The sequence below is a fragment of the Setaria italica genome, chromosome III, assembly GCF_000263155.2.
Source record: "Setaria italica strain Yugu1 chromosome III, Setaria_italica_v2.0, whole genome shotgun sequence".
NCBI classification, from domain to species: Eukaryota; Viridiplantae; Streptophyta; class Magnoliopsida; order Poales; family Poaceae; genus Setaria; species Setaria italica.
This window is the reverse complement of record NC_028452.1, coordinates 42,353,786-42,370,341: the sequence shown is the minus strand read 5'-3', so window position 1 is coordinate 42,370,341 and position 16,556 is coordinate 42,353,786. Positions and strand designations below refer to the sequence as shown.

Here is a 16,556-nt window from a genome sequence, read left to right as displayed (position 1 = left end):
CATATATAGACTATATATAGACTAGTACTTGTAACCAAACACGTTGCTCTAGTTTGCTTGTCGTACTTGAGCTTTCAAATTGCCTCTCAACGATTATGGATTTGATTTCTACACAAGTACACAACCTCACACATTGGTTTAGGTCAGATGTAATTTATGCCTTTTGTTTTCTTCAGCTAGGATGATGACGTCTTATGGCCATCTATTTTCTTATAAAATGTAGTGCACGAATCACGTTTTTATTCTAAAGTGTGGCTTAGGAGATGATGAGGCAACATATTACCGAGTCTATTCTCTTCCATTGTCCAGGCCTCGGTATTTCCTACTTCATCCGTTCAGGTCGTTTTGACTTTTCTTGGTTCATAATATTATTATGGATCTAGATATACACTATATCTAAATGCATAATAATATCTATAAAACTAAAAAGCTAAAACGACCTACAATTTGGAATGGAGGGAGTACCAATTTGAACCATGCTCTCTTGTTTAAGGTGGTAAATCAAATTGTGATGAGGGACAAGTAGAAATAGTGCTTCCAAATTCAACGACTATGTGACTGTTAGGGTTTGTCTCCTTAATCATAATCAACATGTCCCAAAAGTCCGATAAATATGCATGGGCTAAATCGATAAAATAACATTTTTGGACGTCCAAATTTAAATCTGCCTTTAGAACAGAGTGGAGCGAGTACTTGGAAATTGGAAATTTGGAATGCAACATCAGCGGCCTAACCCTTAGCACAGGTGAGTCAGCACTCAGCAGTTCAACATCTATACACTGCGCAGAGGATCCTGCCTTGTTCACGTGGACCAAGCACACTGTCAATGACAGCGGGCCACACTTTCTAAGTGGACCCACCTGCATTGGGCCAAAGGCTCCGCGTCATTACCCGTACAGCGACCGCGACAGCGACCTCCTCCGTCGCCCCGAACCCCTCGCGCTCCCCCACCCGCTCTCGTTGCCATGTCGCCCGCCGCCGCCGCCGCCGCCACCACCACCACCTCCTTCGCGGCCGCAGCCACCGTCTCCTCCCCCGCCGCCCCATCCCGCGGCTGCGTCCGCCTTTCGCTCCGCGGGGTCCCCTGCGCCCCTCGCCGGGCCGTCGCCTCGATGGCCGTTTCCACCCCCAGGTCCGCCGCCGCCGCCTCGTTCCTCGAGCGCCGCGAGTCCGGGCGCGCCCTCCACTTTGTCAAGTACCAGGGCCTGGGAAACGACTTCATCATGGTGGGGAGTTTTTTGCTTTTATTTTTGTGTTTGAACTTAACTTCAGCTACTATCATATCCTGAGCCCGAGGTGTTTGTACTTTGTTTGGGGGAAATCTGCTGTTACACGAATCCGTACAATCAATGTTGTTTCAGATGATGTGGGGTAGCTATTTTTGCTGTTCTGTTCTCTGATTTCTGCGTGGATTTTCAGGTGGACAATAGGGATTCGTCAGTGCCGAAGGTGACTCCGGAGGAGGCGGCGAAGCTGTGCGACCGGAACTTTGGCATTGGCGCTGATGGCGTCATCTTCGTCATGCCGGGGAGCAATGGCGCGGACTACACCATGAGGATCTTCAACTCCGATGGCAGTGAGCCGGAGGTATGATACTGAAGCCTGTAGCGCCTGGGCCAAGTGCTTTGTTCAGTGCTGTGGTAATTGTTTTTCGTATTCATTTGTCTGCCAGCAAATGGAGCTAAGCTAACTTAGTGTACTGCCATTCGAGGGCCACCACTTAACCACTCGCTGCTGCCAAGTTGGTGCCGATATTTATATCCTCTGAGCTTTAGATGCTAAAGGAAAAATGTTAATGTGTAGTTGTGAGGTCAGGTTCCTCAAATGCTAGGTAGAAGGAAATTTTGGCCTTCAAATAGTTTGCTAGCTTGGGCTTTTTATATTTTTTCTAACTAACAATCTGTGTAAATTGGGACATCAACCAATCTAAACATTATTAGAATATTTTCTAGAAAGCGTCAACTAGCTAGGGTCTCTTTATTGTATCATCTATTTTTCAGGCATACCAGCATTGGGGTCCGTATGCCATACACTAAACTCTGATTTCGGAATTGTGGGTCTATACTGGCTGTGAAACCTTTGAAGCGCCATCATGTTTCCAGTCCAGATTCTTACTTTATGATAATCAGATATACTGGTTGATGTTCTTTTTTGCTCTACAGCCTCTACCAACTAAAGAAACCTCTCTTTTTTTTTGCTCTTTTTTTCATTTCCATGTTGTTGACAGTCATAAAATGTTCGATGGAGTTTGTTCATCTGAATTATTCTCCTACACTACATGTTGACCCCTTATTTCTTTTGGTTTCAGATGTGTGGTAATGGAGTCCGTTGCTTTGCTCGGTTTATAGCTGAGCTTGAAAACCTGCAGGGAACACATAGGTAAGGCACTGCAGCATCATTGTAAAACAAGTAAATGATATACACAAAAATTGTCCATGAGATGTTATGTTAATCTATGTCTAACATTTTCTTTGAGGGGAATCTGGGCCTAATCATTCTGGGCTTCTTTTGGGTTTCATCTTCATAAAAGTGGCTGGGTTATTTACTTTGGCCTGCCAAGCCTATCACAAGTTCACAACCCCATTTCTTTACCTGGGGGACTGTCTATGTTGAAACAACTTGGGTAGGCTTGTTATTGTTGAATCTAAGTTTAATGTTAACATAAATACTGATAGAAACACAATTATGATAGAAAGGTATAAAATATAAATATGGTAATGTGGATGCATCATTCTTTGTTATCCCCTCCCTCCCTGAAACTAGTTCTTTAAATGTTTCAGCTTCACGATTCATACTGGTGCTGGACTGATCATTCCTGAAATACAAAGTGATGGGCAGGTAAATGTTTTCTTTTTAGTCATTTTGAGATCTTAATATGTTAGTGCAAAGTCTGTAAGACTTAACCATGCCTTGCTATTTATGTTGCTTGGTCCTGAGTGAAGGTAACATCTTTTATTTGGTCACTAGTTGTCTGGTAAGGTTCATTACCTCTACTGCAACTGATTTATGTGATATGTGAAATCTGTTTCATCTTGCATTCTTCTACAGTCAATCAACATGAAATTTCATACCAGTATACCACTATAGATAAATGGTCTTTGGACTGTTCAGATAGGATAGTTATTTTGCCACTGTAGCAAGCTTAACTTCTATGTCAGTCAATTTGTCCTCCAGAATATGGGCAATTTGTTGGAAGAATGTATGTACCTCACAGGCAGAAAAATCTAGGAGGAACTAGGTGGTTTTTCGTTAAGAAAAAGTACTCACTGAAATTGTTGCGTTCCACAAAAATGATGTGAACCAATCAGTAGACAAAATAAGATTGCTGATCTTGAGTGTAACAATCCAAAACCAAATTCACCCTACAGTAAACCACAAGGCCCTAGTTAAGCTGCTGAGTGAGAATTCTCTTCTACTGAAGTTACAAAAAGTGCTAGGCGCTAGGTGTTGCCTAGGTGATCCTAGGCGGTTGTACTTTTTCCATTCAATTAGAGTGATTCCTTGTTAAATACAGGAGATATGGCCTATAAAAATAAAGAATTTTGACATTATCACACGGACATAAGTCTCCATCTTCATGTGTCCCATTTTCATTTATGGATCAAGTCCTGAACCACTCGAAGAGGAAAAATGTCTATATGAAATGCCTAGGTGTTAGGAAAGGCGGTGCTGCTCTGCCTAGCGACTAGGAGCCACCAGCAAGCCTTTTTGAAGCAGAGCTTTTAAGCTACTGAGATGAGATCCATTATCTTGAGCTTTCTTGGCTTTAGTACCCTAAAAATGCATTTGCTTCCTATTTTACTTCTCCCTTTTTCAAGTTCAAAAACCGTTCACTCATTCTTGTTGAACATAGCTCCTTTGATTTTTGAAGTTATGCTGTGAATAGAATTTTATACACAAATTTTGTTTTCAGGTAAAGGTTGATATGGGCGAGCCCATCCTTTCTGGACCAGATATCCCCACAAAATTGCTAGCTACCAAGAACAAAGTTGTTGTCCAAGCTGAATTAGAAGTTGAGGGCTTAACATGGCATGTAACATGTGTTAGCATGGGCAACCCTCACTGTGTCACATTTGGTGCAAAAGACTTAAAGGTAACACTCAATTCATGTAAAAAATGCTTTCTTTTCAAAGTTCGGAATTTGATTGTTGATTAGCAAATTGCATCCATGCATTTTATGGATCCATCTACGGGGATACTGTTCCTTGTTAAAACATTGGAATCAGTTGTTTGTTTAACATGCTTCATTTTTACATTTTGTACATCAAACTTTTGGTTCTGGAACTTGCTAATTGTATAAATCAGTGACCCCTGTGATCTTTTTTTTTTGCATTGCCCTGGTCAGCACAACCTGTTGTTTTGACTTGTAATGGTTTGTGATAGTATCATGTAGGGTATACTTCTGGAGGTAAAAAGAGAGGATTTGTTAAGATGCTTCAATATGGTTCTGTTATTGTCTAATTTGGGGTCCATTGTGCAGTCAGATAACACCTAGCTGCCCTGCCCTTCCTGCTGTGTGAATTAGGATTTATTGAACTATGTGCATCATGAAACTTTAGTTCGTCTAAACCAACCAAGCTGTTCACACAACTGCAGATTATAACCGTAGATTCTTGTCTTGATTGAACTCCAGCAGGTCTTGCAGGTCGACGATCTAAAACTTAGTGAAATTGGGCCTAAATTTGAGCACCATGAAATGTTTCCTGCTCGTACCAACACAGGTAACTCTTACTTTCTTGTGTTACTATGAGCTTTCATGCATACATCCTCGTATTTGGACTTTGTTTAAGTAACTTTCCTTTTGCAGAATTCGTACAGGTTTTGTCTCGTTCACACCTAAAAATGCGAGTTTGGGAGCGTGGTGCTGGTATAACTAGTCTTCCCTTAGCCTCCTTAACTGTGCACATCCCATTTGCTTGAATGGCAGAATGTCTTCTTTTTCCTCCCCTAATGTATCTATATGCTTGTATTTTACTTCTATTTTTGGTGGAGGTGTCAATATGTCATCAGTACCAACATGGTCCACATTATAACCTCATAATGCAAAGACAACTTATGCAGAGTTCTTTGTTGGATCTGATAGTTTGGAACCATGGAAGTTGATTTGGAAGCCATGGGGTACTAAGAAATGCCAATTTTTTCCGTAGTTAGTAGCCCATAATCGGTGTTTGAAAGCCGACCATCTTGCTCACCGGGTTTACCACATCCAGACAGTGCCTGCTTTGTGGTCAGTAAGATGAGACAATCAATCGCAGTCTCTTGTGTCATTGCAAGAGAGACTTGTTTAGACACTGTGGTCTCCCCGATCTGTCACCCCAATCATGTGTGTCACATTTCTTTGAATGGTGGTCTAGAACCATTATATTGGTGGCGAGTTCAGTGCTGGCTGGAATTAACTTCTTGATAACATTAGGTGCTTGGACAATTTGGAACCCATTAGAATATTTGTGTCTTGAGAAGGAGTTTGCCCAACAATCAATGGGTTTTGCATATTATTAGTGACGTGTCACAGGTGTGGGTCATGGCCAGTGCCGAAAGATTTGCATGGCTGACCATGGTTGAGACCTAGTGGCTTTGTTGTTGATTGTTTTAATTTTTTTCTGTGGCGCATATGTTTTAAGTTTGAACTGGTGGGATCTATGTTCTTTTTTTTCTTAATGCAATGATGTACAACTCTCCTGCATATTTGAGAAAAGAACTTCATAATGCAAATAGCTATAATATATATCTGACTTTAATGGTACCTCCTTTTGTATTTATGCATTTCTCACTTGGAGTTGATATGCAAACTGACCTTTATGGTTGAATGTAGGAGCAACTCTTGCTTGTGGTACTGGTGCTTGTGCAGTTGTTGTTGCTGCTGTTCTAGAGGGCCGAGCTGAGCGGGTCTGTGTTTCTTTTTTTTTCCTTTTTCTTATTTTTGCACATTGACTCATAGTCACTATACTTTGGGTTGTATATTAATCTTTTATCGTTTAATTGCAAAACAGAAATGTGTAGTTGATTTGCCTGGCGGCCCATTGGAAATAGAGTGGAGGGAGGATGACAATCATGTTTACATGACTGGTCCAGCAGAGGCTGTCTTTTATGGGTCTGTTGTTCACTAGGTCAGTTTTATGAGGTCTAAGATTTATTGACCTGCATCTCAGCAAATATAGTCAACATTGGGCATTGATATAAGCAGATACTACCTGGCTAATACTATCTGAAAAGAAACTTTGAAATGTATACTCAATTACTCCCTCCGTTTCAAATTGTAGGTCATTTTAGCTTTGTCCTAAGTCAAACTTGTCTAACTTTGACCAAGGTTAGAAAAACATTAATATTTACAATATCAAATACATGCACTATCAATATATATTTCACAGTCTATCTAGTGAATCTAGTTTGATGTTGTAGATATTTGTGCATTTTTCTATAAACTTGGTCAAAGCTAGAGAAGTTTGACTTGGGACAAAGCTAAAATGACTTACAATTTGGAATGAAGGGAGTATTATACAATTCAGTGCTGAAGTAGGTATAATAGCGGACACAAAAGCTTGGGAAGCATATTGGTAGTTGAATCTAGTTGAACTGGTATTGAAGTTTGCGTTGGCAATACCAACTTATAGTATTGCAAGCACCTGTAGTCCTGTACCCTTTTCTAATTGCATTCTGTTGGGGATGGAGCATGATATGATAAAACTCAGAAGTAGGCATTAAAGAATTGTGATTGTTAATAGCAAATTCTCAAATATCAACATTTGGGGTTTGGAGATGGGCCCTTTATGTTGTGCAGATGCTTCTGCTGACATTAATCTAAGCCTCTAATTTGAAATCACAGGTAATAAGACCAGATTGAAGCTATTGATATTGATGTGATGTGCATAGATATACATCTATTGTGCAAAGAAAGTGTTTTGTTTTCAAGAGTGTTTTCTCATTCTGCCTGTCTATATCGGTTAACACCTTGGTTAGTGTAATGATCTCACTTTTATATGTTCACGTGTTATCATCAACCAATTTCTTGTTATGGAAGAGGTGCCACAGTATTGCAAATCCTCTGTTAATAGGAAAAAACTGATAGTTGTAGTGACATCTGCAAGAAACTACTACCTCTGTCCCAAATACTAGTCCATTTAGGTTTGTCTTAAGTCAACCTTTTTTTTAATCTCTGGCCATAGATCGCTAAAAGGATCATGTAGATTGACAACATAAGGTTGATATTACTAGATTCATCATGAAAAATACTCTCATAGTACATAATTTTTATATTTAAAATAACATACTTTATAGATATTGCTAGTCAAAGTGCTGTATTATGGATATTTGCTAATGGACTTGTATTTGGGATCAGAGAGTACCTTATACTGTAAGTGAAGTGATGTATTTTTGTGACCTCATATTTAGCATTATATAATGATTTTTACCAATGTCTAATTCCTTTGTTAAACCATGATACATTTTGCTATTTTACTGTTGACTCCTGCTTACCAAACATTATTAGGTACCGGGGACCAAGATAGAAGTGTTGGCTACCACTGAGAGCTTGTGAGATTGGTTACAATATCCAAGAAACCGAATGTTCTGGTACCAGTACACTTTCAGATATTTTTAATTTGGTTTCTTAATTTGGGCAGGATTAGAGGCTTCCTCGTGAAGCATTCTAGTGTTGTTCACTTTTTGTATTCTTAGTCTGTCAGGTTTGAACCATACATTGGTAACATACCTGTCCAACCATTTTCTGTTTCTTTTCTTGGCAATAAGCGAATGTTAGTGCGTAAAGTTTCAGTAGCCTACAGATCTACCTTGATATCCTGCAACATGATTTGGCTTGCTAGTTATTTGCTGAGATGAATGTTGCCTATTTCCAGAAAATCGCTATCTTCTAATGCACTTCTGACAGCAGGCATTATTGGTACAACTCATGGTTATTTGTCAACTGCAACAATTCATAAAGTGCCAAATCCAGTGCTTTTGTAATTACTTTGTTTTGCTCATACTGACTCAAGGGAACTTAGTTGCAGCTTGAAGGCGATTCTGGTTTCTTTTTTTCCCGAATTTAAACATCAAGGGATCAGCTATACCCTGTCACCTTCGATGCCCTGAAGTTATCTTTGATTGTTTGTCCTGCAATCCTGCTTTGCTGACATGTTATTGGTTCTTGATTGGCAAGCAAATCGACAATGAAACATCATGTTGACATGTAGTGACAGGGTCACGCATAATCACTTGAGTCTTGTGCTCTAGATGACTTCGTAGTTGTATTTGCATGTTTTAAGAGGAATATAACTGTTTTATGTCTATCCTTATTGATTATATGTTGGAAAGCAATCATGTTTGCTAGCTAAAACACTTGAGTATATTAGGAGCTACTATCTGATTTCACAGAATTCAACTTGAGTTGTTAAGAGCAAGCACCTTGTTCCCCTGCATAGAAAAATGCCAAAGAAGCATTTAGCTTGAATCATGAAGGTATATTCTTTTTCAGGAAAAAGAAAGATATGAGACCATACAAGCTTGTTAATATGGTTATCCTTTCTCAACAAAATAATAAAAGTAGTTATTGTTTCTCACTTTTTAAAGACAAGGGTGGGAATTGTGATCTGTTTGCTCCTTGGTGTTGGGAACACCATCATATGTGATAAGTAGATCTGCCAGAAACAAATGGCATGTGTTTGTTATCTCGTTTATACCACTTTACATAACATCAGTGATGTTTTTCTCCCTTGGTAGTGTTACCTTCTAGATTTTGCCAGTAACCTGCATATGGACACCACTACTGTTATATGGGGGGAATTGGGAAAGGACAAAAGGAGAAGAAAACCCCACAATTCTTCCCATCCCCATCGATATTACCTCAGTTCATTATTTTCCTGGAGGCACCACATTGCAGTAATGGTTGAGTCCAGGTGGTTAAGCACTAACCTTTTATCAATTAAAAGATGACGTATGGTTAATTTGTTGCCTTGCCACTTATCACCACCTTTTTGTACCAGTATCGCAGTGAAGTTCCTTTTCCCCTGCATGCTTGACCTGCAAGGCTAATTGCTATTTTGCAAAATTAGCTTTCTTATTGAATTCTAGTGCTGATTCTTTTTTTAAAGAAAAAAAAAAGCAGCCCACTCACTTTTTCCTTAACTCGTCTCCTTGCAAATTGTAGACCCTGTTAATTGTTTCATAGTATGAAAGGGCATATAAGCCAGGGATCCAATGTGCAACTGGTAGTGCTTCCCACAAAAGAAACAGGCGGCTTTCCTTGCTCCTGCTGTTTCTTGTGTGTTTTGTATTTTCTATGAACATGTACTAGATTTGGCATGCATAGATCAAAATCTTTATGCCTCTTTTGGGTATAAGGTCTAATATGCTATTCTCTGGTCAACCCTTCAACACTTTAATGCTACTTGTTACTGTTCTTGAAGATCTTTAAGAAAACTGTCATTTGACATCAAGGTTGTCAGGTTGGCATGGCGAGTTGAATCATAAATCACGCTCTGTAGGATTTGAACCTACGGCATTGGGTTTTGGAGACCCACGATCTACCGAACTGAACTAAGAGCGCTTCTTACAAAGCAGTAAGGAAAAGGATGGTTTTGTCATGCATATAGAAGAATGAAACTCTTAAAATTTTCCAATTTGAATCGATTTCAATTGATCCCTTGTTACTGCCCATAGGCCATAGGAGAAGTAATAGTTAGGGATGACAGGATTTGATCCCGTGACAATTTGTACCCAAACAAACTGTTATGCACGTGATTCCAAAGAAAAGATTATGTTTTCAATATGTAATGTATTCAGAAGTCTAGGGTTTATATATTTTCATTTGTCACTTACTTTGACCAAAAGATGTCATCATTCTCATCTTCTAGAATCCTCTCCATCACCGGAGGTTCTATTTTTCTTATTTAGATTTTCATTCTTAATGAATTTTCTACTTTTCTATGTTACTATGTAGTATGTACTTTGAAGTCTACTTTATCCAGTTTTTTTTTATAGAACTGGACATGCGGTGCAGAATATAGCATGAATGATTTGGAATTTACAGAAATCCTTCTGGATTTAGACTTAGGTCCGAAACATTTTAAATTAAGTTACACTTTTGCCATAGCTTTTTTTTGCTGGGTCAGACTTTGTTTTTTTTTTACCTTAAGACTTGGTGGCTCCTGAGAGCTGTTTTCTCTTTCCTAATTCTACGGCTTGCAAGTTGCCAAGTTGGTACAATGGAATAATACAATTTTTTGATAAAGGTAGGCAACTCTCTCAGAGCACTAATTTGGTAATGCCAATTGGCTTCTGTCTTGGGTTAGTAGTTTTTGCTTCAGGCATCAACTAAGCACATTCACGTGTGCACACAATCTTTACTGGTTTATATGGATGGTTTAAAAATAAACCATATTCTCAATTGGATCAGCTTAAACTTCACCTTACCAACAGCTTCTCTGGACTGAAACTGTAAAATCCTTCAAATTAAAAGCATCTAACCAAGTTACACTTATTCTTGACCAGCAGAAAAGTCTCACATGAGATAGCTAATTATACTGTGAGTACAGAGTACCTTCACCCTTGTATTCCATAGCATCAAGGACAAAGTAAGATAAGCTTGTTGCACACTAGATAGATACATAGAAAACATGCATAGAGCCACAGACCTGCAATTCTAAGCGGAGATAAATATTCAGATCCATGCTAAACTTGTTTCCACAAAAGCATTTCACTTCTGCTAGATAGGTATGTAGCATAGTAATGTGACCCAATATGTATGGCTTCAAAAGCAGGGGCCAACTCCTTCACCGTAACCGAATTGTGGTGCCATCTTGATCTCATCATCCATCTTCCAGCCAGCCTCTGGGTAGTAATCCCACGCTGCAGGTGGCACCAGAGGGGCGGCGAGGCTGCTGCATGCATTTTCGTTCCCTCCATCAAGGCCCATGCTCGAGGGCACATCAGGTGCCTCAATTTCCATCCATATCTGGTCCATGGGATATACATCCATGTCTGGAGGGGTGCCCTTCATGATGCTTGTGATGCAGCCACTGCCACCATGAAGCTCCTGCCCCTCAACTCCAACGGTTGAGGGAGTATCTGGGTAGCAGGACTGGTAAGTCAGTGAAGATGAGGACGATGATGGGGACATGTTCCTCTTCCTCTCCTGTGCTTTCTTCCTCATGTGCGTCCTCCAGTAGTTCTTGATCTCATTGTCAGTGCGCCCTGGCAAGCGGCGTGCAATCCTGGACCACCTGTTGAAGAGAAGTTATCGCTTCTAGTATTCGAGAAAACTATCCTTCTTTTTGGATCATCGTTTGGTGATCAAACCTGTTTCCCCATCTAGCATGAAGCTCGAGGATGAGGCGCTCTTCATTGGGAGACATACGCCCACGCTTGAGGCCAGGATGAAGGTAGTTGACCCAGCGCAGGCGGCAGCTCTTGCCTGTTCGGTTGAGCCCTGCATGGAGATATAGAGGGGGAGGGGGAAAGCAAGAAGAGAGTTGGTTAGAGAAGTTAATACATCCTGTTGCGACTTAGCGCGGAATATTTCAATTTAGCTACCTAATTTTGGATCCCCCACCCCTCAAACCTGATACTTTGGCAATGAAATCCCAACGACGTTCACCGAACAGACGGACAGTGCATACCAGTTGCAGGTCCTCCTGCTCTGTCCAAGGCCCCTTGCGAGTCTCTTCTCTCACTGTCACCATATCGACCCTGTGATATGATGACACTGACCTAACGCTGCTCGCTCCTACCTTGTATTGGCTGGGAGCCAGTCTTCTTGCTCTTCTTTCTCTGTATGCTTGTTGGCTCCAGTTTCAGGGTGACCTTGATGAACTCCAGTCTGTTTGGGAGGAAGAGGGGAGGAAGAAGAAGAAAGCTAGTACAGAGAAGAGTACGCGACTTTGTCTTAGTTGCCTTCTGGTTTGGTGGCTTTTGCCTCTCATTTATAGGTAAGAGGGGGAGGTCTTGGTGGCCAGGTGATGTGGTGGGTGTGATTTGGAGCTCCCTAAAGATCCTATATTCCACCATTTGGGTTGCCCTCAGATTCTAACTGATAAAGTAGCTTTTTAATTGGCTCATGCTGCGCATATTGTATTGCAAATTCATAGGTGTGCATGTTAGGACATTCACTTTATTGGCTTCTGGAGTTTGCAGCGGTATATTCTTGCTTTCTGTTAAGTACACATGAATGTTGGTGCATCATGCAAGTAAATTTTTGAACGTATTTCAAAATTTATTGTTCCTATATGTCTTATTCAAATTTCTACTTGAAACTTGTCCTTTCGGTTTCTTCATAAATATGTGCTACACTAGAAGCTTTATCCATCTTGTAGAAGCTTCTTCATATGTCAAAGCTTTGCACTGATTTTTACTGTCTAATAATCATCAGTTACTACTAGCGACAGGATCAGTATACAGAACACTGGCCGTGTTCGTTGACAGAAAACATGTTCACTGGTTGCTAGACAGTTTTTTTTCTCCCAAAGCAACTGTTAAACTAAATACTGGCTTGAGCCAATACCAGCTTGGATGCCTGTACCATGGTGCTTTCCAGATTTTTTTCAACTTTTTATATACCAGCGCAATACTAATATGTTCTGAAGGTATATTCTTCTTCCTTTTGTTTTATTTCTCTTTCCGCTTTAATATGACTTTCTTTTGTTTCTTGAGAAAAGAAAAGTGGTTGTGCTTATCAACTTTTTGGTGCCTTGATGGACCACTATGTGCATAGTTTAACTAGGAATAGCAGCATATTTCTACTGATCAATCAAATGAAGTATACAGCCATCATTAGATCACATAGATACATAAAGTGCTTCATATGCTGGATGTGCATTTTCGTTTTCATTGCAAGAGTTATGGATTCACTCATGTTTGCCAATGTGAAGTTCAACGTACAGAAGAAAACCTACCATTCATTATATGATTTCTGAGTTGTTCAATTCAGACTGTCCAACTTGTGAAGTCTTTGCTCATGTATCTGAGTTCCATGGTTTTGTTTTTGGTGTTATACATGAAATTGATGCGGACTTTATTTGCTAATGCACACGTCATACTGGAAGTCATAACACGCAATCACCTGTTGCTTGCAGCTCCGTAAACTTGGATTGTTTGGATATGCTAAGTTTGGAGTAATTTACAGTGGAATTCCACTTTGTAGTGGTCCATAAAGCAGCTGGTGTATTCTAGCAATTCTACTGGGCGCTTACTACTGGAAAAAAAAAGAGCATCTTGCTAAAGTCCCCATCTGGTTTCTTCCACATTTTTTTTCTGCTGTCCTGATGTGAAAAGCACTAGCCTTTCTGCCACCCATTATCATTGGCACAGAGGACTCCATCCTCCTTTTGTGTCAGCCATTATCAGAGGCACAGGAAAAAGATCTTACCAGTTCACTGCACGCACACACTAGCACAAGACGTCCTTGGAAAGGGGCGACCCTCTAGAGCTGCTGGAGCCAGCAGCTGAGACTCTGCGAGCCAAGCTTTTTTTTTCCTGTGATCCTGCAGGCCTCCACAGCTGACCTTAGTTTTGGACAATGGCTCATCATTTCTCTTCTGCTCGTACAGCTGACTTGAGACGACGGGCAGCGTCGTCCAAAGCTCCGGTGGATCGTCTTTTCTTGGGGTGTGTTTGGTTGGTTGTATCATTTGATTCATGTATGAAATGATTCAAAATAATAACGATTCTTTTGTTTGGTTGGGTGAATTGGACCAACTCATCCAGGATGAGGCCATCCCACTTAATACATTATTCTACTAATTAGATAATACATTATTCTACTAATTAGAGTGAACCATATGGTACAAGCAAATTGGTTATACTACCCCATCCAGAATCATCCATGCATGCATCATGTGATGCATGCAACCAAACACACCCTTGGTGAACGTTCGGTGGTGTCAGGTCAGCAACACACACATGTCCTCCATTATCACCAACTGGTAAATCCTTGTCAACTCATGCTTGCCTCGATTAAGAAATGTTTTGACCATTAGTGGCACGCAGGTTACGCCGGCTGACATGCTGAATGATTGATTGATCCGCGACCGCGGTGTTAGGGCATGCCACCCCCTTTTCTTGCCCTTGGGTAGTAGTTTTTTGATACGCCAACATTCCTTGCTGGATCATGCAATTGTCATGGTGAGTGAGTGTGTGGTTTCCCTTTTGCCACCATCGTCATCACCATCATCCATGCCATGCATTTGTGATTGCTGAAGTCTTGGCTTCATCAACTAAGAAAAAAAATGCTTTTGCCTGCCTGCCGGCCTGCGTTTTGGTGTCCACAGCACAGGGTGGAGGGCCCTTTCTGGAACAGCCACATCTCCAGCACAGTAGGGGGTAGGGCCTTCCATTAGAAATTTCTCATCTCACATCCCTGGGACCTAACTTCTCCATTACTGTGCAGCCATTTGTTTGTATCCCCCCCTTCTGAAAAGGCCTTTCTCAACAGCACGGAGAAAATGATTATGTGCAGCAGGAGCCTGACGGAAAGAAGAAGAGAAAAAAAGGAGAGAGAAAGCCATGGAAACGAAGAGGAGCTCTGTCTGATGTGGAGGCCACCGAGCGAGCTCGCTCCATGGCTCCATCAGCTGCGATCTGTGCTGTGCTGTGGTGCAGTCCACTTTGAGGCATGGGCATGGCATTGGCCCTCGCCTTTTTATCTTGGCTTGGCGTCTTACTTTTGGAAGGCTCGGCTGCCGCTGCTCCGAGCCCGTCCCACTACAAAGAAGCCCTTTATTTCCCGCGCCGCTTCTGCTTGTTGTTTTGCTAGCTGCGCCCGTGGTGGTCTCCCACCTGCGGCCCTGCCCGTGCGGGGGCCCCGGGCTTCTTCTTCCTCTGCCAGTGGCGGTGGCAGCGCCGCAGCGAGGGGCATGCTCCACCGCCAGGGCTGGTCGGCCCTGCTCATCATCGGCGCGACGACGGCGGCGCCGCGGCGGTGGACGAGTAGTAGTAGTCCATCTCCGACTCAGTGCCTATCGAGTGCCCCGTTGAAACCCACAAAACCCCTGTGCTCTGTGTCACGACTGCGGCCGCAACAGCTTGACTTCGGCTGGGTGCACTGCACACACAACACCTTGAACTGAACAGGGACTCTCCCTATGTGCGAGCGCACTGAACGAACAAGCCAGCACCAGTGGACGATGGATTCATGGATACCTCGCCGTCGCGTGCTGTTTGTAGGAAGGGAGTAGCTGGATTTCGCCGCGTTTTCTTCGCAGGCGCACTGTAGACGGATGGCCACTAGCCGTGCACAGTGCGCCGTTAGTCAACTGTTCGTCGTCGGCCACCTTTTTTATCGCCCTGACTGACACCGACTGCGCCCCTGCTCGCTTTGCTTTTTACTCTGCTTCACCATGATTTTTTTTCCCCCCTTCTTCTGAGACTCTCTTCAGTGAGCGGCTGGCTGCTCGAGGCCAGAAGGGGTCAGTGTGGCCATCAGTGCCCCTCAGACCCGGCCCAGAGACCCCCTTTCCTCCGATCCATTCCCAGACCTTGCTCGCCACCTGTTTCCCGCGTGTGCATGCACGTTATCTTTAAACTAATTTTACTGACCCGTCCAGAGCTATCGATCGGCTTATCGCGAGTGGATCATGGGTGTAATCTCGTACAGTTGTGTCGCACTACGGATGCTTCCTGTCTGTGTCTGGTCGTTGGTTTATCGGAGGATTTGTGCGTGCACTGTTCTCTTTTGACAAAACGCCTGCTTTGCAGATTTTTTTCCGATTTTTTTTGTTGACGTTAAAAGCGTCGTCATACGTACTGTCAACTGTGATGGGAAAAGTTATTCGGATGATACCAAAGCTTTGTACTTGTTGTGCCTCCTTCGCCGATCCTTTATTTATTCCTTCCGTCGGCTGCTACGGCCACTTGCATTGTCAATGTTCACGGGAACGGAGGGATCACACGCACGGCTCGAGTCACGCACCTTGCTGATTGGTATTCGTTGCCCTCGTTTCCATTACCTAGATTCTCGTAGGTTAAAGGCAGTCTGTCGGAAAGGCCGTCGGATTCGATAATAGTTCTTTCATAATTGGCTCACATAGGCAAAAATTAGGATAAATTTTAACGGACTTATAATGCAAAGAATTTAAGTTTTGCACTTTAATAATTTAGTTGCATATGGAAATATTAATCCACAAATAAAGTAGATGGCCGTCCATTGCAACTCGTAGAGGCTACGAGTAAACAACGGGTTTGTATTATTTACCGCTACAAGAAACTATTTAATCCGTGACGGAACAAATTTGTCATAGATTGCTGAAATCAACAAAAACCATCATAATGCACTGTTTGTAACGATTTCAGATAACGTCATGTATTGAGTGTCACAGATTAAATCGATCTATGTTTCTTCATAATCGTCATGATCAGCATAATCTATGACGTTTGTTAACCGTCATAAAATGCCTATAGGCCCGCGTACCCTAACCCAAGCTCAATGTTAATGAGAAAAATAAACGTCACAGATGGTTGCCACGTATTCACCCGTATGTGACATGGACGTTGATGTGGCGATTAACATGGCTAGTGATATGGATAATAATGATGATGTGGCTGCTAACATGGCTAATGACGTGGCTGCT

The 16,556-nt window shown here is 41.9% G+C and overlaps 2 protein-coding genes and 1 non-coding gene across 4 annotated transcripts; 1 reads left to right on the top strand and 2 right to left on the bottom strand.

The window, feature by feature from the left end:
• The first annotated feature begins 911 nt into the window (after positions 1-911).
• On the top strand, positions 912-7,875 carry LOC101786558 (diaminopimelate epimerase, chloroplastic). 2 transcript variants are annotated; one of them, XM_004962665.3, is made up of 10 exons: positions 912-1,226; positions 1,420-1,587; positions 2,309-2,379; positions 2,781-2,838; positions 3,914-4,093; positions 4,637-4,721; positions 4,808-4,867; positions 5,813-5,886; positions 5,991-6,107; positions 7,487-7,875. In XM_004962665.3, exons 1-9 carry the CDS (start codon positions 966-968, stop codon positions 6,105-6,107), a joined length of 1,074 nt encoding a protein of 357 aa, XP_004962722.1. In that variant the 5' UTR covers positions 912-965; the 3' UTR covers positions 7,487-7,875. The 2 variants fall into 2 exon arrangements, with proteins under 2 accessions (XP_004962722.1, XP_004962721.1); XM_004962664.3 differs by having other exon boundaries at positions 4,634-4,721.
• A 1,592-nt stretch (positions 7,876-9,467) lies between these two features.
• Positions 9,468-9,541, bottom strand: TRNAW-CCA. The gene has a single exon. It is a non-coding gene; the product is annotated as a tRNA-Trp (tRNA).
• An 856-nt stretch (positions 9,542-10,397) lies between these two features.
• Positions 10,398-11,893, bottom strand: LOC101786165 (myb-related protein MYBAS2). Its single transcript, XM_004962663.4, has 3 exons — positions 11,555-11,893; positions 11,293-11,422; positions 10,398-11,216 (listed from the first exon to the last, which is right to left on the bottom strand). The coding sequence occupies exons 1-3, from the start codon at positions 11,673-11,675 to the stop codon at positions 10,745-10,747; spliced, it is 723 nt and encodes a 240-aa protein (XP_004962720.1). The 5' UTR covers positions 11,676-11,893; the 3' UTR covers positions 10,398-10,744.
• Positions 11,894-16,556: the final 4,663 nt, after the last annotated feature.

What these genes read in the sequence shown, in the direction of transcription:
- LOC101786558 (XM_004962664.3), top strand. Translation starts at nt 966, where the DNA reads ATGTCGCCCGCCGCCGCCGCCGCCGCCACCACCACCACCTCCTTCGCG. An exon ending in TGGGAAACGACTTCATCATG is followed by an intron (nt 1,227 to 1,419) that starts GTGGGGAGTTTT and finishes GTGGATTTTCAG; the next exon opens with GTGGACAATAGGGATTCGTC. An exon ending in AAATACAAAGTGATGGGCAG is followed by an intron (nt 2,839 to 3,913) that starts GTAAATGTTTTC and finishes TTTTGTTTTCAG; the next exon opens with GTAAAGGTTGATATGGGCGA.
- LOC101786165 (XM_004962663.4), bottom strand. Translation starts at nt 11,675, where the DNA reads ATGGTGACAGTGAGAGAAGAGACTCGCAAGGGGCCTTGGACAGAGCAG. An exon ending in TTTCATTGCCAAAGTATCAG is followed by an intron (nt 11,423 to 11,554) that starts GTTTGAGGGGTG and finishes ATCTCCATGCAG; the next exon opens with GGCTCAACCGAACAGGCAAG. An exon ending in CATGCTAGATGGGGAAACAG is followed by an intron (nt 11,217 to 11,292) that starts GTTTGATCACCA and finishes TCTCTTCAACAG; the next exon opens with GTGGTCCAGGATTGCACGCC.